The 20860-nt window shown below is 40.9% G+C and overlaps 1 protein-coding gene across 5 annotated transcripts in view; it reads right to left on the bottom strand.

Annotated features, from left to right (window-relative positions):
- epb41b (erythrocyte membrane protein band 4.1b) overlaps nucleotides 1–17698 on the bottom strand; it is a 20451-nt gene extending 2753 nt beyond the window's left edge. The window contains exons 1-27 of one of the 5 annotated variants that reach the window (XM_063199179.1): nucleotides 17611–17698; nucleotides 15355–15472; nucleotides 15014–15118; nucleotides 14853–14895; nucleotides 14337–14412; nucleotides 13548–13766; nucleotides 13248–13335; nucleotides 12908–13060; nucleotides 12513–12604; nucleotides 11914–12065; nucleotides 11471–11566; nucleotides 11030–11149; nucleotides 10238–10654; nucleotides 9673–10152; nucleotides 8904–9140; nucleotides 8283–8498; nucleotides 7617–7922; nucleotides 7041–7259; nucleotides 6055–6288; nucleotides 5067–5285; nucleotides 4482–4697; nucleotides 3805–3993; nucleotides 3329–3559; nucleotides 2806–3018; nucleotides 2285–2494; nucleotides 1735–1926; nucleotides 1–96 (exon numbers count right to left, since the gene is read on the bottom strand). The exon at nucleotides 1–96 is cut by the window's left edge and continues 59 nt beyond it. In XM_063199179.1, coding sequence (XP_063055249.1) covers nucleotides 1–96; nucleotides 1735–1926; nucleotides 2285–2494; nucleotides 2806–3018; nucleotides 3329–3559; nucleotides 3805–3993; nucleotides 4482–4697; nucleotides 5067–5285; nucleotides 6055–6288; nucleotides 7041–7259; nucleotides 7617–7922; nucleotides 8283–8498; nucleotides 8904–9140; nucleotides 9673–10152; nucleotides 10238–10654; nucleotides 11030–11149; nucleotides 11471–11566; nucleotides 11914–12065; nucleotides 12513–12604; nucleotides 12908–13060; nucleotides 13248–13335; nucleotides 13548–13766; nucleotides 14337–14412; nucleotides 14853–14895; nucleotides 15014–15118; nucleotides 15355–15408 — 4873 coding nt within the window. In that variant the 5' untranslated portion in view covers nucleotides 15409–15472; nucleotides 17611–17698. Of the gene's footprint in view, nucleotides 97–1734; nucleotides 1927–2284; nucleotides 2495–2805; nucleotides 3019–3328; nucleotides 3560–3804; nucleotides 3997–4481; nucleotides 4698–5066; nucleotides 5286–6054; nucleotides 6289–7040; nucleotides 7260–7616; nucleotides 7923–8282; nucleotides 8499–8903; nucleotides 9141–9672; nucleotides 10153–10237; nucleotides 10655–11029; nucleotides 11150–11470; nucleotides 11567–11913; nucleotides 12066–12512; nucleotides 12605–12907; nucleotides 13061–13247; nucleotides 13336–13547; nucleotides 13767–14336; nucleotides 14413–14852; nucleotides 14896–15013; nucleotides 15119–15354; nucleotides 15473–15972; nucleotides 16021–17610 lie in introns of those variants that run through there. The other 4 variants (XM_063199178.1, XM_063199180.1, XM_063199176.1 and 1 more) reach the window with 4 other exon arrangements.
- Between the last annotated feature and the right edge of the window lie 3162 nt (nucleotides 17699–20860).

Genomic DNA, 20860 nt, shown 5'->3' on the forward strand with positions numbered 1-20860 from the left:
TGACAACGGGAGCAGGGTGTACTGTGGGTGTGGAGGTCATGGGTCGGTCAACAGTAACAGGCCTCTTAGGAGGTGTTGTAGGAATGATGGGAGCAGCTGGAGAGGGAGAGAGAGAGATGGAAAGGCATTTTTTAGAATATGAAGGGCTCTTTTCCAAAACGCATATTCATTTTCAAAAATATGAACACAAATTATGTTTTTTAGCACTCATTAGTAAAATCAACATTTTGATTTCAAAGGAAAAAGTGATAATATTAACCCAATCCTCATTCCACTTCCAAAAAACGGTTTATGAAAATATAAACAACAAGAGGTGAACAAATCACAGACTTCAAAGTCAAGCTTTAAAGGTACACTGTGCAGGAAATTGACAAAAAAGGTACTGCTACTATGCTGCTCATTGAAACTGTGTCACCTATTGCCAAATATGACATTTACATGAAAGTTTACTGAGTAATAAACAAATATTTTCTAGTATGGCCACGGTATGGTCATTTTATGCAGCTTAAAATGGCTATTTTTGGAAATTCAAAATGGCCGACCATGGAGAAGATCCCCCTTTTCATGTATGAAAAGTGCTGTTTTTCCAGTCATAATGAATACTTAGAATTTGATGGTGGTGGTAAATATTCACAAAAAAAGGTAACATTAGTGAATGGGCAGCATGAATTCTGGGAAATAAACAACTAAAAATCTCACACAGTGTCCCTTTAAGGTTCAGGAGGGCAAAGGGACAAACTCCACTTCATACCATTCAATGATTTCAAATAAGTCACTGACAAATACATGGTGCGTTTTTAGTCCCAATGTCTCCCACGTTTTTTTTTTTTAGAGCACTTAATCAATTGGTTGCCATCAGGATCTGAAGCCATTCTTATTGCAAGTAAAGTAAAAGGGGTCCAGGAAAATTTTATATCTGTTTAAAGGTGCACTGTGTAATATTTTTCAACAGTTTCATTCCAGAATTCATACTGCCCATTCTCAAATGTTACCTTATCACCACCATCAAATTTTAAGTATTCATTATGAATGGGAAAAATGCACTTTTCATACATGAAAAGGTGGATCTTCTCCATGTCTGGATGTGCAATTTCCAGAAATGTACATTTTTAATTGCAGAAGTTGCTGTACTTTGGTCATACTAGTAAATATCAGTTTATTATTTAGTAGGCCTAAATACCCATGAAAAGTTCACATTTGGCTATAGGCACCGCTTCAATGAGCAGCATAGTTGCAATACTTACTCTGGCCACCATCCTACAGAGTGCACCTTTAAAGTTCTATCTGTCATATCTAGGGCCGGGGAAAATAATCGATTTAATCGATAATCGATCGATATCATTTAGAATTCACATAATCGATTCATAGGGCACAAAATCGATTTTTTGGTTCTTTTTCTTGTTGTTCTTTTTGTTTAATTTAGGTCTATGGAAAATACCCAGTAGGTATTAGTCAATTAGGCCTAGACCTACTTATTACAAATTAGCAATCTGTTAACACTGTTAAGCCACAGCCCTTTGACATTGTCATATAAAAATAGGAAACAGCATCTTCTGGGGAAAATCCTGGCACCAAGAAGAGAACAGATTGAATCGATTTGGAATTAATCAAATGGAATCGAATTGAATCGTGATTAATCGATATAAAGCCCTAAGAATCGAAATCAAATCGATACAGGAACATAGCTGTGATATCCAGCCCTAGTCATATCCTGTCTGTTTAATGTTTGGTTACCTTTAGGGAGCGCCTCCTCAGCGAATTTATCCAGAAGGATGTACCAGTCATCAGTGATGGGACGAATGGCTGGTTCCCGTTTGACATCTGCAGTGACCACCTTCTTTCTCATTTCTTCCTTTTTCATCCTTTCTCTCTCTGTAATTTTCTCCCTTCCAACCCTCTCTCTTTCCACAGCTTTTGGTTTCTCTGCTGAACAACACACATTATATCTCGACTTAGTCCGGTATTAAACGGCGAAATTATTATCACAAAACCACATTTTACTGTCAAAGATATTCCTGTCAATCCTTGATGTCTCTACTGATTGTCATTCCGTGATCTGATCAGTTCAGTTTTTATCCTTCAATAATGCTATAGTAAACATTTGGAATTACAGTCAAAACTATAACCGTGTCACTTGGCAGCAAAGGAAATGGTAAGGTTTGTGTGGGCACTACTGACTACTATGATGTGGTGTACACAAAAAACATGGTCAGGTACTGCTAATTAAAGCATGTGAGCCCAGGACAAACGGACATATCCTACTGTATATTGTTCACACGTTTACCTTTAGTGGGAGGTCGAACCTCCACAGGTTCTCTGTTGAGGAGAATGAACCAGTCATCTGTGATGGGTCGAACGGCTGGTGCTTTTTTAGGCTCCACTACAGTCACCCTCTTCTTCAGTTCTTCTTCCCTCATCCTCTCTTTCTCCGTAACTCTTCTGTCAACGCTCTCTCTCTCCATAGGTCGGGGTTTCTCTGCAGGTCTGGTTTCCACTGGAGAAATGTGTCAAAAAGTTAGCTCAGCATCAAATGTTTGGGGTTAAAATAATGCATAAAACATGGTTGGTACATAATGCTATTCTATTTATTGATCGATCTATATGTGTGTGCCTATCTCCTGCTCTGTGTGTCAGAGCTAGAGAGAGAGATAAAGATCGGTTATCTTGAAATGTAAAGAAAGAAATTTAGCAGGTACTGTAAGCTAAAAACATACACTCAAAGAGAGAGAGAGAGAGAGAGAGAGAGAGAGAGAGAGAGAGAGAGAGAGAGAGAGAGAAAGAGAGAAATGTATGGAGCATGTTTACTTCTAGGTGGAGCTTGTGTCTCGACAGGTTCTCTGGTGAGAAGAGTGAACCAGTCATCGGTGATGGCTCGAACGGCTGGCGCTTTCTTTGGCTCCACTACAGTCACCCTCTTCTTCAGTTCTTCTTCTCTCATCCTCTCTTTCTCCGTAACTCTTCTAATCTCAACACTCTCCCTCTCCACAGATTGTAGTTTGTCTACAGGTCTGGTTTCCACTGGGAAAAAATGTTAAATGTTAGCTCAAAACAAAATGTTTGGTGTTTAAAAGTATGTAATGTAGTTGGTGTATGTAGGCCTAATGTAATGTGTATAATATAGTCAACTTCAACTGTACAGGTATTGTCTCCAAAAAGGAAAATTATATGTGCAGCCAGACTACATCAACATGTATAAAATAAAATAATATAACATAGGCCTACTTAAATGGATAACGTGTTGTTAATCAAGTGATCTACTGTACTTGTGTATGTGCCTATCTGTCACTTTGTGTGTCAGAGAGGGTAGATATTTAATGACCACTTTTACCTGTAGGTGGAGCTCTTGTCTCCACAGCGACTCTCTCAAGGAGTATGAACCAGTCATCAGTGATGGGGCGAATGGCTGGTGCTTTCTTAACCTCCACAATAGTCACCCTCTTTCTCTTGTCTTCTTCTCTCATCCTCTCTTTTTCCATCAGTCTTTCTTGTTCCATTCTCTGCTTTTCCACAGCAGTTGGTTTCTCTGCTGGCCTTGGCACCACAGTTGGTTTGATCTCTGCTAAATAAAAGTGTAAATGTCTAACATGTCTAAAAATATGGCATGACAAACCTTTTTTAAGTCTTGTGTATGAAATAGAATGTGTGTTGTTTTTTTATTGTTGTCTTTTCAGCTATCAAGGCAAGGCAAGGCAAGTTTATTTATATAGCGCATTTCATACACAGGTGCAACTCAATGTGCTTCACAAAGTTAACAGTCATGCAAAAAAGCTTCTGTAGGTGATACTATTTCTGTGTATTACATACCTTGATATGCTGGAACTGACTTATCCCAAAGAACGAACCAGTCATCCTCAATTTCCCGAACACCCACAAATACATCCAGGGAACTCTCCACCTCTCTAAGTCTAGGTGTCTCCAGAATCCTGCCCTCTGGTTTGGCCTCCACCACTCTTTCTTCCTTCATCTGTGAGATGTCCACAGGTCTTCTCACCTCTGCTGTCGGTCGGACAGACACGAGGGCAAAGGCATGAGGAACTAAGCAAGTGGAATGCACTAAGCAAGTGAAATACACTGTACAGTGTATTTATTGAGCACTATTGACAGACAAAACACTCACAAAGACCTTCACAGTGGCCGGATAAGGACGCATGATATAATTAATAACAATCACTACCATGAGTAGTATGTGCACGGACAAACACACAAATTCACATGTTTTGTGTGAATATGTACAAAATGTATGAATCTTTCTGTATTTTGCTTGTTTTGGTTAGCCTACACTTTCTTTCACTGCCCCCGTTATTACAGTAGGTAGGCCTACATTGTACTGACTACACTGTATGTAACACCATGTACTTGCACTGTGGTAAGGTTTAGGGTTAGGGATGTAGAGTGTAACATAAAAGATAATATTACATTTTGATACATGTAGGTAAAATAAAAATACACATTAAAATAAAGAGTTACCAGTGTTTGTATACCTGAGGGTATGGAACGTTCTTGCAGAGGTATAGGGTCCAGAAGTCTGAACCAGTCGTCATCTATGTCACGAACAGCTGGCGGAGGCTGCTTTGGTGGCTGGAGTGGTTGAGCGGGCCTGTCAATAATCACCCTCTTTTCCTCTACCTTAATCACTTGCAGTGCAGTGGTTCTCTCCTCCCATTGCACTGCTTTCTGTGGCAGGACCTTCACCGCCACTGTTTTAAGAAGTGAGGAAATAAAATGGATTCCTATTCATTCCACAAAATAACTGTCTGTCTGTCTGTCTGACTGTCTATCTATCTACAGTGCTGCTTGGTAGTATGTGAACCCTCTAATCATGTTCAGTGTTTCTGAAAAAACAAAAACAAATTTTAAAAGAACCTTATTTAGCAGACATTCAAAGAGAGATATTATTCCATTAAGTAGTTCATCTGTCTGTCTGTCTGTCTGTCTGTCTGTCTGTCAGCCTGTCTGTCTGTCTGTCTGTCTGTCTGTCTGTCTGTCTGTCTGTCTGTCTGTCTGTCTGTCTGTCTGTCTGTAATGCATGCATACCTGTTTCCTATCCATCTGTAATGGATACATACCCGTTTTTTTAGGAGTGAGGTCCAACAAGGTGTACCAGTCGTCCTCCAGATCTCTGGGAGTAAAGGAAGGCTTCTCCAGCTGAACAGCAGGCTGGGCTACTGTCAACACTGTGACCAGCTCCTGTTGTCTATCCCCATCCTCTACTCTCACTTCCTCCTCCTCTCTCTCGGCAGTCACTCGGATCACACGGGTAGGAGCCTTCAATTGCTGCCATTCAACTATAGACATATAACAAATTACACAGGAGATGCAGACTGGAGATTAGAGGACAGGCAAGTATTGAAATTGCCATCAGATGTGAATCAGGCTGTAAAAGTGCACATCAAAAACAAAAATGCTGTGTAAGTGTCTGTAAACCTGTGTGTCAGCCTTGGGGATATGGTTTGTATTATTTATCACAGCAGATTCCAACAAATATGGTAAAAGGTTGCCTATGTGTTTGTGTGTAATTATGTGGGAATATGCACATCACGTTTTATTCTATAATGTGTGCGTGCGTGCGTGCCCATGTGTGCAGAGGTGATTCTAGGGTCAGGTGGGGCCCCAAGTGAAAATGCAAAATAATGAACATTTGAACCCAAATCGCCCCTACTGTGGTAAGGTGTGGGCTGTTATTCACTATCTAGGGGCTTGGGGGCCCCAAGCGGCTGCCTGCCTTGCCTGGTGGCAAGATGCGCCTCTGCATGTGTGTGCGTAACATGGCGGCGAGAGCGAACACCACTCCACCACGCACCCGTCATGACTGCTGCTGATAATGCACGGAAGTGAAAACTGGCTTTTAGTGTGGATGTGTGTGTGTGTGTGTGTGTGTGTGTGTGTGTGTGTGTGTGTGTGTGTGTGTGTGTGTGTGTGTGTGTGTGTGTGTGTGTGTGTGTGTGTGTGTGTGTGTGTGTGTGTGTGTGTGTGTGTGTGTGTGTGTGTGTGTGTGTGTGTGTGTGTGTGTGTGTGTGTAAGGGAGAGAGAGAGAATGTGTGTGTGGGTGTGTACCTGGGGCTTGAGGCTTCTGAGCCACAGGAACTGGCTCGAAAAGCAAAAACCAGTCATCTTCAATCTGCCTGGGAACTGATGGTGGTGGTTTCTGCAGGACCACCACGGTGGGCAGCTGCACTAACTCCTCTCTCTCTGGGATGATGGTGGCCTCCTTCTCTGCGATCCTCACTCTCTTGACAGCCTCCACTCTCACCACCGGGGCCTGGACCTTAAGCTGAGGGGGCACCCACACTGACACAGGGGAGGATACATTCAGTGTTACTACATGTGTAGTACTACATGTAAGTGTGGACTTTTTTTTCATTATGTTACTGATTTTCAAAATATTCCACATGTAAATCGCATAACTGCCTTCAGCCTGTTGTAAATCCTATCAACAAAAGTATGTACAGGGCTTGCATTGATGGACAAGTAGTATTATAAAAAAAACTAAATACAATGTGTGTTTTGGGTTGGCCCCACCTATTTTTTTTTTTGTTTGGGCCCATTTTATGATTTATAGCCACGTTCCTGTTTGGGAGTTACAATGCATCACCACATATTTGTTCCAGCCACTCACTGAATCTACGTCACGCTACTCTTCTTTGAAGGTAGGCCTACTCAACTCCACTGTGTTTTGCTATTTGTTGCAAATTGCAAAATGCAAAAGTCTGCTATTTAGCAAATTGCAAAAAAAGTCCAAGAAATGTTCGAAACTGATTGAGAAAAAAACTCTACTGGCACCTGTAGAAATGTGCATGTAAGAACGGTATTGGGTTATAACTATTGAGGCTAGGCTACCTTTAATGGCAATTTGCTCATATGCATGTACTACATATATACTGGCCACATTATCCATGGGGACCCGGGTTCGAATGCATCCTGGTTCATGTCCTCCTAACCCTTCCCCATCTCTCTATCCCACTACGTTCTGTCCCTCTCTACCATCCTATCCGAATAAAGGCAAAAGCTCCCAGAAAGAGTTAATGAAAAAATACGAGTACCTATTTCTTTGGGAGGTGGCTCCAACAGGATATACCAGTCGTCCTCTTCTGGTCTCTCTGTCAGCTGGGGCCGCATATCTTGCATGACCGGCAGAACTTCCTTTTTCACTTCGACCACCATCACCTGTTCTTGGCACTCTGTTGTTTCCTCCCTTCTCACGATCCTTTCTTCACCTCTGTCCTCCTCAACTCGAGTGGGCTGTCCACTCTGCCATGGCACTGAAGGAGACAGAGACAGACAGTCAGAGGAATAGAAAATGGCATAAGCAATGACAAGGGAAATACAATCTTGTGAAGATAGCAAGACTGCAGCATTTATGATTACAGTTCCAGTTTGAGCTTTTAACAGGCACTTTTTTTCCTAAAGTGACACAAAACTGTACGTAACTGTGTGTCTGTGTGTGTGTGTGTGTGTGTGTGTGTGTGTGTGTGTGTGTGTGTGTGTGTGTGTGTGTGTGTGTGTGTGTGTGTGTGTGTGTGTGTGTGTGTGTGTGTGTGTGTGTGTGTGTGTGTGTGTGCGTGCGTGCGTGCGTGCGTGCGTGCGTGCGTGCGCGGACACATGTAATATAGTATCACCTGTAGTGGATGGCTTTATTTCCACTGGGGTTGGTTCCAAAAGTATGTACCAGTCATCCTCAATGTCTCTAACTGCCACAGGACGTTTCTCTTCTGTTGGGATATAGTGTCCAGGGTTGTCAGCATACATGTCCCTCTTCTCCATGATGGTAATTGTCTTCTCTGTTCTCTTCTCTGTTGTCATCACACGTGTAGTCACTACCTTGGTGATTACTTCTGTGGTTTCAAAGGACGTCTGTTCATCGCCAAACTGGTAGACCTCAACTTGTTTCTTGGTTTCGTCTGTGTAGGGCTCAACAGCTCTCACTGGCACGAAACAACAAAAGTAAAAGTTGTCTGTAGAGCTATTCTGTATTATGTAAGGCCTAAAGGTGCATACTATTGTGTGTGTGTGTGTGTGTGTGTGTGTGTGTGTGTGTGTGTGTGTGTGTGTGTGTGTGTGTGTGTGTGTGTGTGTGTGTGTGTGTGTGTGTGTGAGAGAGAGGGGGGGGGGGGGGCGAGAGAGAGAGAGAGAGAGAAAGAGAGAGAGAGAGAGAGAGAGAGAGAGAGAGAGAGAGAGAGAGAGAGAGAGAGAGAGAGAGAGAGAGAGAGAGAGAGAGAGAGAGAGAGAGAGAGAGAGAGTGAGAAAGGCTAATTGTGTGTGTCTGACTACTTTAGTGTACCAACCTGTTTCATTTGGCCGGACCTCCAGTGTCATATGCCAGTCATCCTCCACCTCTTTAGCTGTATATGTGGGTCTCAGCTCCTCCACAGCTGGCAGTACGCCTCTTATCTCCTCTTGCTCCTGCCACTCCATCCTTTCCTCCATCTCCTCCATATCACTCTCTTCATCTGATTGCAATGGGCTGATGTCTTTAGGTTGCTCTAGATTCCCCCAGGTAACTAAGAAAAAAGAGACACAAACAGAAAGGCGAGTAATAATTCAGTATAATAGCTACAAATGCGCAGTGTGACAGACTGTAAAAGGGACAAAAATATTCAACAGTCAAGGTTCCTCAAAGAACCTTCAGTTGCCACTATGGAGGAACCCCTAAATGGTATCTAAGAAATCCACAAGTGATTGCAAGAACCATAAGGTTTTCTTGAAAGTTCCCCTGAGAACCTTTTGGGTTTTCTATTGGCAAACAGAAAAAACCCTGAAAGTGCTCTGTGAAACCTGTATGGGTTGGGAACTATACGTAGGTTTGTCTGAGAACGTGTAGGTTCCTGTTATGAGTTGTAGGTTCTTCAACAGTGGTAATTTGGCGAACAAGGTTCTTTGAGGAACTTTTTAATTCTTTACAGTACCTGGAATAATGGTCTTTTCTGGTAAGGCAACTTGTTCAAACAGCACAAACCAATCATCCTCAATGTATCGAACCATTGTAGATGGCGCCTGTGATATGATTTTTTCAGGACCACCTTCTGGTTCGTCAGGAGCCTGGATTCTCTGTTCTTTTTCCACAATCTGCTCAGTTCTCTCCAATATTCTCTCCTCTTCAGGCTCATGGGTAGATTGAACAGCATAGGCCTGAGGACCTGCAACTGGTGGTGAAACACATCAAAGAAAACAGTCAAATGGCATGGAAGATGCAGTTGGCATTCATTTTACCTGAATGTGGTTGTTTGTAAGATACCGGCAAGTTAGGTTTTCATGAAAAAGGACAAAGGGCCTCCGCACACCACTTCCGACAGCACTGCGGAGCTCTATCGTTTCTGACAATTGGTTACCCCTACACACAAGTTCACCACAGCAGAGCATGGATAATCAATGGGTGGCTCCGACCAAATAGAATTGGTCCCTAATCAGCAGCCGTCATGTGCGTTGGTGTGTGGGTTGTATTGAAAACAATGGAATCGAACTTTGGCAGAGCAGTGCTCCACACTTTGTCATAATCCGTGTGCGGAGGCCCTAATGGGGTTTTCATGTTAGAAACACAGATGTAAATTTCAAAGTATGGATGGAACGCAGCTGCGAAACTCAAAATCATTCAGTAGTCAGCAAGATACTATGATCGATGTATTATGTTCACAAATACACTGAATGTTACTTCATTATCCTGTCAGTGGTGCATACCTAATGGCAAAGGGGAGATTATATACGGCAGTCGGTCGAGCAGGATATACCAGTCGTCCTCCTTGGTGTCTCCATCTTTTAACTGCTCCATTGTTTGCACTTGGTATTCCAACATCTGTACCTCTTGCAGCTTTTCTTTCAGAATATCCAGCTCCATCTGTCTCTCCTCCACCTCCACCAACTCCTGTAAATTCTCTTGAATAATGTCGATTTGTTCTTGCATCTCCTGCATAATGTCTTCTTTGAGATCTCTGAGCTCTCCACCCTCAAGCTCCATCTTAACCTCTTGTGTCTGAATTGTTATAATCTGCCTTCTTGTTTGCTGTCGAATTTCCAAAATCCCTCCCATCTCTACTGCTTCGTCAGATGCTTTCTCCTGGAACTGCTCCACAACCTGCCAATTTTGCTTTATTTCTCTGGAAATGTTCAATTCATGTCGCATGTCCGTTGACTGTTCGGCGAGCGTGCCCCACTGTTTTGCTGAAAGGTTCATTGATACATTAGTTATGTGAACAGACGGCTAAGAATAGTTACAATCAAGGGTTAATATTAATAATTGGCTTACCTGCAAGGGTTGGATAAAACAGAGAAGGCTGACGATCAAACAGGATGTGCCAGTCATCTCTTTCTGCATCTTTGGAGGGCAGATTGATGCTCTGCATTCTGTCCATCATTCCATAACTTTCTCTCAGTCTTTCAGCCTGCTCCTTCACAGTTATGTCAATGTCCTTGTTTTCCAACAGTGTTCCTTGCACACTCTGAAATTGTCGTGTTATTTTTCTCACAACCTTGACTCTCCTCACTTGTCTCATCTCTGTTATTTCTCCGTCCTCCTGTGTCTCCTCCAGGTTTGTGTCCTCCACGTACTCCTCTTCCTCCACAAGCTCCACCATGCTCTCCGCCATGGCCTCTTCATCCAGAGAGCAAGCAGAGGTGCCTTCCACGTCCTGCTCCAACTCACCTTGAGATGCGGAGATGTCAGCTGGTTGAAGAAGGAGAGGAAAGAGAGGAAAGGGACTACAAAGTGACTACAAGGTGACTACAAGGTGACTACAAGCTGAGGTGATTATTGTCCACATCACAGGGAATTACCAACTACAAACAACAAATGGCAAGTTGAGGTATACACTGTATATACACACAGTTCTTTGTGTGTACCAAACATCTTAACCAATGTTCTGTCTTCCCTTTGTAAATGTACTACATTCATATCTAGGATTAGTTATTGTTGTGCTATGCGTTGTGTTTTGGCATCATTGAATTTTGTATTATCATTGCATTCCATCACTCTTGCTCCAGTAGAAGATTTGTTTCTAACACATTTTTGAGATTATATACAATGGCCATAAATCCTTACAGAGTGGCACGTCCAGGGGTGTAAGGAATGATCTGGGTTGATCAAATAGTAACCAGTCATCTGGTCCCTGACTCCATTCACTTGCCAGCACTGGTCCATCGTCTAGATCTGAAAAGATGACTGAGAAAAACAACACATGGGGCTATGGTACACTATGCATGCATATTTTGATCACATTAACACAGACGTAACATTTATAGTCACAGTTATGATATTGTCTTTTACAGTCCACTTAAATGGCACATTATGCAACACAAGACCAGTTTCATAACAGTACAAACTGACGAAGTTGATTGATCAAGGGTAATAAAGGGCATCAAAAAGGCCTTTTAAAAAAAGGAAATTTGTACATTAAGTAGTAATCATTACAGTCATAAGATTTAGTTTCCCAAAAAGGTATGCACAATTTAAATCATTAAATCATATACAGTGTATACAGACCTGGGATATAGAGAGGTTTTGGGGGAATTGTGTCCAGCATATGGAACCAGTCATCAGACTCAGATTGACTTTCATGCATAGGAGCATTCAATGATGCTGCATGAAAAAGAAGTGGTTCAATTTAAAATGTCAGTTTTTAGAACCGGTAGTTTAATTTCAGAATGTGCAAAGCCTATTCTGATTAGAGCAGTAAACATTAGTTTATTTACTTTGTAAATATTCATGAAATAATGGTCACATAAGTGAAAGAGCAGCATACATTTTGGACATAAATAAAAAAATTATACAGTGGACCTTTAACTGGACCTTTAACAGAAAGCAAAAAGGAGCAGGCTGAAAACTTCAGCCTGTAACAGAAAGTGTTTAATATTTAAATGTTACTCCAACAGACAGGTAATGATGCACTGCAGGTAAAAATTGTGGACGACTGTAGGCAGACTTACGTGTCTTTGGCCAGGGTTTTCTGACAAAATATGGGTCGAGCCGCATGTCTTCAGAGTTCTCCTCAAGACATTGAGCTTCTGTGCGTCCACGCAAACGGAACTGACTGTGCAAAGACAGTAACCGCCGCTGCAATGGTTCTACAGTGGGGCGTCTAAAGAAATTTAAAAAGGCCATACTTAAAGTAGTAATCATTTATTACATCTAATACATTTCCCCAAAATATATGCACAATTTAAATTATTAAATCATTACAGTGGTTGTCAATTGAAATCCATTACATTTTCAAATTGTAATTGAATAGACAGACATCATTTTTATTGTTTTGTCATCACATATTCTCAAACTGATGTCCAAAGTGTGTGCTATGAGACCTGCAACAGTCACAAAATGCAGCCATTGAAAGTGAAGGCACACAAATAGGCCTACATGTACCAATAGAACCGTTTGTGAATCGTGTTGTCAGCATTGCCTGGACATGTCTGTTTGAGAACAGTTTGTGGCAAAACAATAAAATTTTATTTACATTATATTACAGTCTGAACGTTAAATGAATTGCACAAACGCCTATTATCAATGACTCAAATTGTCTGAATCTTACCTAAAGAAGCAGTGATGTTCTACTGCCACTTTCCAGAGAGATTTGCATGCCCGATTAGTGGGCAACACGAAAAACAAAGTCCACAAGAGCCCCTATAAAGACATAAAGATGTGAATGTGTAAAGAATGCATACTGAAATTATATAAATATGACACTGAGGGTGAATTTAATGACTGAATCTACAAAGAAAAGAGGAGCCATTAAATATTGTGAATAAACGAACCTGTCTAAAACAACAACCCAACACTTATCCAAAACTACCTTACTATCTTACAACTTAGCTACAGATTATACTGAGCAACAAACACAAAATGAGAACCTTCACAAAAAAGGAATCATTTGAGGAATCTCTACTTTTCATGAAATATAATCTCATTTTCAATCTCATCTCATACCTCTGAGGTGATAGTTCTCAATAAGAACTTGGAGTGCCTGTAGGACAGCTTCAGAACTCTGGGCCAGAGGAACTTGCTCTCCTCCATGTCATCTCGGTAGATCAGTATGCCCTCAGAGCACACGCCCAAGACAACATCCTCACTGCTCGAGTCCTGAAACGCACACGCACACGCACACGCACACGCACACACACACGCGCGCACATACACGCACGCACGCACGCACGCACGCACGCACGCACGCACACACACACACACACACACACACACACACACACACATTAACATTGATAGCTTTCCATGAATGGTACACAAAGGCTATGGTTGCAGAAATGCATACCTTGGCTCGATGTCGGTCTATTCCATACAGAGGAAGTTCACAAGCATTCTGCAGGAACAAGAGATCCGCCTGTTCAGGTGGCATGGACCTAAAAAGATCAAAAGAAAGACAAAACAAACGAGAGCAATCATAGATGGCAACCTGGACTGCTGGTGAAAGCTAGATGCATGTGATGTGTCACAGTTGACCCAAAACAGAAAAGGGGTGGGGGCACACACAAACAGATAGACCGACAAACAGAGAATGGTATTGCAATACCTGCCCTCTGTCAGTAGATGGCCTATGCTATCATACACATACCCATGAGCCGTGTGACGCTGCCTCATTCTCTTCAGCAACTCCCCATTCTGATTGGGCGCCAGGTACAGGCTGTTGATGTAGGCGTCGCCATGGAGATCGGGATCATAGGGGCCGAACTCCGATTGGAGGACATAGGAGCCCAGAGCGATCAGAGTGACCGACGGGCACGGCAACCGACCAGACCGAAGGTCCTGACGAAGCTGGAGACACAGCAGATATCTGGAACAGGACAACAGGAGGGAGACTTATGTGTTTGGGGGACATTTAGATTCCCTGAAGAACCTTCTGTTTGTCACTGTGGAGGAAAGCCTATACTGCATATGTGACAAATTGGGTTCTTGGAAGAACTCTAATTGTAGGAACAGACCACGGGCGGTGAATGCATTAAAACAATGACGGCAAACACAGTGATTCAACCTTTAAAATTTGATCAAGGAAAGCAACCAACCAAGTATTGTGTTCAGAGAAATATAGACATTCCATTGGCTTCCACCTTCTTCCGCACATCGTAGCTCATTAGGCCTACATATTTTCTGCTTAAGGTGAATTTATCTTTTGACGCCTTTGATGCCCTCAACGCCAAAATCACTTTTTGCAGCTTTCATCGCCTCTGCTGCTGCTACTGCCACCTCTGGCTCTTGCTTTTCCATACAATGTCAATTACTTCCACCTCTTTCCATGCTTTCACTGCCCACAGTCTGTGCCTACAGCATGGTTTTCTTGAAGGTTCTTCAGACATCCTAGTGTCTGTGTGTGTGAGAGTGTTTAAAAAGCCAATAGGCCTATCACCTTGTCAAATCTTCACATAGCTGTGCTGGATTCGTAGGGTAAAACTTCACACTGAAAACAAACTGGGCACGAGCACCTGCAGCATGTAACACAAGCACAGACAGAGATGAAATGCATTAAAAAGGCCATGTCTAGTAGCCTGGTGAACCAGCGCCACCCGCTGGACGGCAAAATGTTTTGTCTACGGGTGGGTCTGGCCTCGCATAATGATTCAATGAAGCCAGAATGCCAAGAATCTGGCAAACCAATTACAACGCAAAGATGTGTTTTGAATCAAAGCGGCAGGGTTTTGAGGGAAGGTTGTTCTCATCAACAATCTTCGGATGTATTATGCATCGAGGCCAGACTAAATTAGACATCCACATTTAGTCTGGTTTATCAGGCTACATGTCTAGACTATGTCAATGTCAACCACATGAATACACATACAGTGCTCAGTCTGTTTCTCACATATTCATTATTTCACTCTCTTTTGCATGCATACACGCACACACAGTAGTTACAATTTCAACTTACCTTTTAGCTGCTTATTGATTTGTTTGGAAACATCGAGCCAGGTCTGTGTAGAAAGATACTTTTATTGTAATTTTATAAATTACAAAAAAGTGAAATTCAAACTTCATTATCATCAAAGTCAATCCCTCTCAAGCATCCCTCTCACAAAAAAACAGACAGACCTTTGTACTTGGCGAATCAAAGATGGCCAGGCCAAAATAATCTCTCTCGAGTAGATTGAGATGTTCATAGACTCCATCCAAAAGCTCCTGTCCCGTAGCATTGTTCTGAAACATTGATCAAATACAATCACATTTTTGTATGCAAATAATGTGAATAAGAATGTAGTCCTAGTATAGGTGTTAAATTTGTCTCTTTAATTACATTACCACTGCAACATTTAATGCATGTGTGGGCAATAAAACTGTGCTTTTACAGGTTCCAGTTACATCAAATACAGTTTTGTATTTAAAATAATGCCAATAAACAGAAAAATTGTGTGTGGGAATGATGGTGTTTTTACCGGAAGGTTCCACTCCCTCACGCTGCCATCCAGGAGGATCACAGTGCAAATCATCTTTTAGCTGGAGAGAAGGCCTTCTGCCATCTGCCAGGTCATGCAGACCCAGTCATAATCATCTCTGCCCACAGGGAAAAAAAGAAATCCTTTTTTATTTTCACATGAAGCACACAAAGCACTCACTAAGCAAGCAGTTATGAAGAATTTATCAACATTCTGAGTCAAAGTCCACTGTGAATGTGTCATACTCTAATTATGTTATCACATTAATTAATGTTGATTTTAACAAACTCTGTAACAATATTTAACACTATGTAGTCAGGGCTAGATATGTACAGTGTAAGTATCAAATATTGCATGGTAATACATGTAGACTGTTGATGCACTAAGTAAGACCCACATTAAGTCTTTAACTCTGACACGTCCATCCAAAGCAACTTACAGTTTAGGTAGGCTACAAGGTATTGATTACAGTCCCTGGAGCTATTTGGTGTTTGGTGCCTTGCTCAATCATTGATGAAGCTAGCTGTAGAGAACACACACACATTCGTCTGACTGTCAGAGACACAAGCATATAACCTTCTCAACTCCACTTTTGGTGTTATTTTCCAACCTACTCACAGAATCTATCAGCTCCTTGTACATGGAAAAAAGAGAGCACATCTCCTTTCTATCTGTTTTGCATGGTCGCCAATCTTGAGCCAAGAGTGGGCAGACAACGTGTTTTATAGAGATAAGGACGTCACTCAGCTGATCTCACCGCCTCTGTGAGAAATGTCAGTAATGCTGGCTGAGGTGGTGGATTGATTATGCCCGCATTACTAACCTGTATTGCATTTACCTCATAAAAAAACCTGTATGATACCCTAGGGATTGTTAGACTAGATTGATCATTTTGGCATTCAGTAGGCCTATGCCAGTGACAATGGTAAAAGCTGACCAGCAAAGTAACAGTTGTCTTTTAGCAGCACGGTGGGTGATAGTTTGCCCTTTGCTCTCAGAAAAATGTAATAGTGAAGCTATTGAGAGGGGTAATATTTTAAGCAACTCTCCTAAATGAAACTTCAAATCCCGCTGATTATGATTCATCTGCACAATAGGTCAGGGACGTCAAACTCAAATTAATAGGGGGGTAAAATTTAAATCTGGAATGGAGTCGCGGGTGCAAACACAATATGTATATACTGTATATATATTTTTAAATGAGCTAAAATTGTGCATGCTCGCACTTAATACTAAAAGGCAAATTTCACAAACACTCATATGTAACTTAAATGTGCCTGAACATATTCTTTTGTATGAGTGGGAGATGTTACATTGGTCTCAGTCCAGTTATATTCCTGACACACCAAATTTCATGTTCAAGTCATGTTACTATTAATGGTGTATGTGGGCCAACTGTAATCCACATTTGAAATTATCTTGCTGGCCAAATAAAATGACCCCGCGGGCCAGATTTGTCCCTCGGTCCTGAGTTTGTCATCCCTGCAATACATGTAATGTAATACAGTAGCTTGGGCAACCCTCCTAAACAAAACTATAAATCCTGCTGATTACGATTCATCTATAGCACCAGTTTCATACCAAAATAGGTAATGTAATATAGCTTCGCCTGTGTTTTTAACAATAGCCAGATTTTCTGCAAGAGGCTCAAACAAATAATCCAACAAGAATACTCTCAGAAGAGGAGATTGTGATAAGAATGGGAATGGTTTGGTGCGCTTGTTTTGTGAATGTGTAAAGCCCAGACCTCTAAGTTTGTTGTTCAAGTTTCAAGTTTCAAGACTTTTATTGTCATTGTCATCGAAGGCAATGCAATTGTGTATGGAGCTAGTTTCAAGTCATAGCTTAAGTACATTGTTGAAGTGTTTGACAAAACGTGTATGAAGCTTCAAAATATGTATCATAGACGCTTCCTCTATCCCAATTCTTTTTTTTTTTTTTTTAAATCAATGCTACACCTGATTAGTTACAATACAAATACATATTTACATATAGGCCTAAATGTTTTACCTTCAGTTATCACTCATTGATCACCAATGATTTTCACTTAACTCTTTCATGCAGAACCTCTATTGTAATCTTGTTACCAAAATGGTAATGACAAAGACTTTTCTGTTACTCTCGTTAATATCATAGCAATGCTATGATGTACAGTAATTATTATTTTTCAGCTGGCAGTGAGTGACATTGCCAGTGCTCCCATTTGCATGAAAGGGCTACAGTATAAAATAATATAAAAAAGTGGTTAAAACAGACCTTTGTGAGGAAAAACACAGGCCCCCTGCCCATCGTCTCCATAATCCCATAGAGTACAATTGTGTGGCTGTGGAGTGTGTCTGACGTGTGTTCAAGTTTGAGGGGAGGGGACAAAACTCTCATGGTCACACACTGATGCGACACATGCTCGCACACATGCAAGAATGCGCGCACGAACGTGCACACACACACATGCTTAAACACACACAAAAAAATAACATGGCAGCAAACTATCAGTACGCAATTAATCTGTAACATGGTCTTGTTTTAATATCAAGTAACCTTAAGAACACACACAAAAAACCTCTCATCCTCCATCTTTGGCTTCACCTCCTGGCAAGTCAATGTGCACCCCTCTCTGCTTTATCGCATCTTGCAGCTGAAAAACACCCTGTCTGAGTGGAAAGATAACGCTGCAAGCATGTTGCCCACCCACTGAGTGGCGCGTTCTTATGTGCTTCTTGAGTGGAAGAGAAACGAGATGCGCACTTTAATGCCCACTGTCAGTGCCTTGTGTGACTAACTGTTGCAAAGGCCAATTAAGATCAAGATTCAAGATTCAAGATTATTTTTTATTTGTCCCGCAGGAAATTTGTGATGTCGAAGACAAATTTCCTGTGGGACAAATAAAAATAATCTTGAATCTTGAACTTAATTGGCCTTTGCAACAGTTAGTCGCACAAGGCACTGACAGAGGGCTAAAATGTCCCTGTTCAAAACAATGGCTTGAGCGTCTATTTTTTAAGTGAAGAAAATAAATATACTCAATAAATGTTACTGTGTTAACACTTAGAGATTTAATAGAGAATTTAACATCATTGTTGTAAGAAAAAGGTTTCTGAAGGTTGAAGCAGCTATCTTTATTTCAGTAAAAAACAGTGTAGGAGAGCCATACCCCAGCTTCAGCGGTGCTAGTCATAACAACAAGCATCTAAAAGTCTACCTGTTTATACAGTCCAGACTTATTAGTCAGTTAGTTCTTGACATGAATGAATTGTTGATCATTCAACTGTGTCGGGACTCAGAGGTAGTGTGGCAACCCTCTATATTTCAAGGTTTTCAGCGTTTTCCAGGACAAGGGGCAACCCTGTCAATGTTCCCAGGCACAGAGATTTGCAATGTGCAGAACAGTAACCTACCGAGGTTCTGCAAATCTAATATTATTTTACAGCAAAGGCCTCTCGACCCTTCTCTGTAGATTTCTGTAGAGTTGTGTTTGATGCCCCCCTTTGGAAAGTCATGGTAAGACAAAGAACTGTGATAGATGTTCCATTGCCTTCCACCACTAGATGATGCTAAAGCCTACATTTTGAAGCTTTTGATAGCATGATGGATTGGACACCACAGACAACCCTTGAAGCATACAGCTCTTTTGAATTTAAACGGAATTAAACATTTAAACGGAATTAAACATAATAACGTCACATTCTTTTGAGAATGCAAAACATTTTGAGAGACAAAACTGTATTTCAGAAGAATGAGTGTGATGAAGTTTGTTTTCAGTGATCCACTCATACATTTCAACAAGTATGCCTATATGGCTTCTGGCTTAACACATGTTTGAATAATATAATTTCGGAACAGCTGTCCTAAGCATTTTTTAGTATCATATAGCACCACAGTGAGGCTCATCTATGGCCTAAAATCAACATAGTTCAATTAAAACACAATACACAGTTGAGGGGTGAACATGAGTGGCTTGGTTTATGCACAAATCCCTTCAAGACCACTATGCCCAATAACAAGACCAAATGAAATCTCAACAGAGACAAGATCAAGACCACATAAAACCACGTAAGACCGGTCTAAAGACCAATAACAATATAACACTAGTGTCAGCATGTCATCATGTTAGAGGTATTATATGAATGTATGCGAAATGCACATTTTCAAGTCATAATGAATAGGTATTGGTGGTAAACTTTTATGAAGAACATAACATTTATGAAAGAGCAACATCAATTCTGGAAATAAACTAGTACATATTAGGCTTACTTAGTTTACAGTTTCAGTCTGACGAATCTTGTTGCAATGTTAAAGTTACTTGAGATGTTAGCTCAGTTTTAAAGGTTAGAACTAAGAAAATATTTGCTTGAACAAATAACTATATTAATGTCAATTGATGGGCAAATACTTGGGGGGCAAATAATTTCCTTATAATTTGAGTTCAAATTAAACTTCCAAATAAAAAGGAACAGCATATGTCCTTTCACTTAGTCATTCCCAATTAAGTCATCCATCAGGCCATTATGTGGAGATGTGTCACCAGAGCAACTGGTGGTCATACTGTTCAAGGCAACCTGTGGCTGAATGAAACATTATGAACATTTTTTTTAATTAATACAACCTGAGGTTAAATGAAACAAGATGTGGGCCTACTGTATTGGGCCTAGTATTCATGAAAGTTAGCCCTCAGAGTGTGAGTTTCATCTTTTGTGAAACCACCCAACTGGGATCAAGAATATTAAAGGCAAACTATTGTTGAGTGAATCAAGATTAAAAAAAACCATAATTCCGATCAGTCATTCCAAATAGGGCTCTGCATGGAAAGTAAGTTTGATCTCATTAACTAAGTCATCCCAAATAATGGCCAAGACTGTTCAGAAATGGATGTGGCTGACTGAAAAACCCCAATGAAAATCACTATGAACAATTATTCCTGGTAGTCTTGGAAAGTGAGTTTGATCTTATTAACCCTATAATGTGATTCATCCAAACCGTTGGTCAAGCCTGTGTGTTAATGCAACCTGTGGTTGAACAAGTAAGAGAAATACTAATAGGCTACCTTGTGAAAATAATTGTGAACAGCTATTAGTCCTCTGCATGGAATGCCGGTCTGGTCAATTGTGAACCAACCCGACCAGTAAAGACTTTTTATTGATGCAGCATGTGGTAGACTTAAAAAATAAAAACATCAAAATGATGAAAAAAATTATTCTCCTGCAACAGAAAGTGAGTTTGATCTTACTAAATGAATCAATTAAACCAGTGCTCAATACTAATGCAACCTGTGGTTGAATGTAACAAAACAAAAAATCATTATGAGCAGTTATTGCTGGTAGCCCTCTTCAACAGAAAGAGACTGCTCTCTTAAACCCGATTGTGAATCAATTCAACCGGTGGTCAAGATATGATTTTTAATAATGCAACCTGTTGTTAAATTAAACAAAACAAACAAAACAAAAAAGTCATCATCATCATTGCGAACAGTTATTCCTCGTAGCCCTCTGCAATGGAAAGTGAGTTTGAT

The sequence above is a fragment of the Engraulis encrasicolus genome, chromosome 5, assembly GCF_034702125.1.
Source record: "Engraulis encrasicolus isolate BLACKSEA-1 chromosome 5, IST_EnEncr_1.0, whole genome shotgun sequence".
NCBI classification, from domain to species: Eukaryota; Metazoa; Chordata; class Actinopteri; order Clupeiformes; family Engraulidae; genus Engraulis; species Engraulis encrasicolus.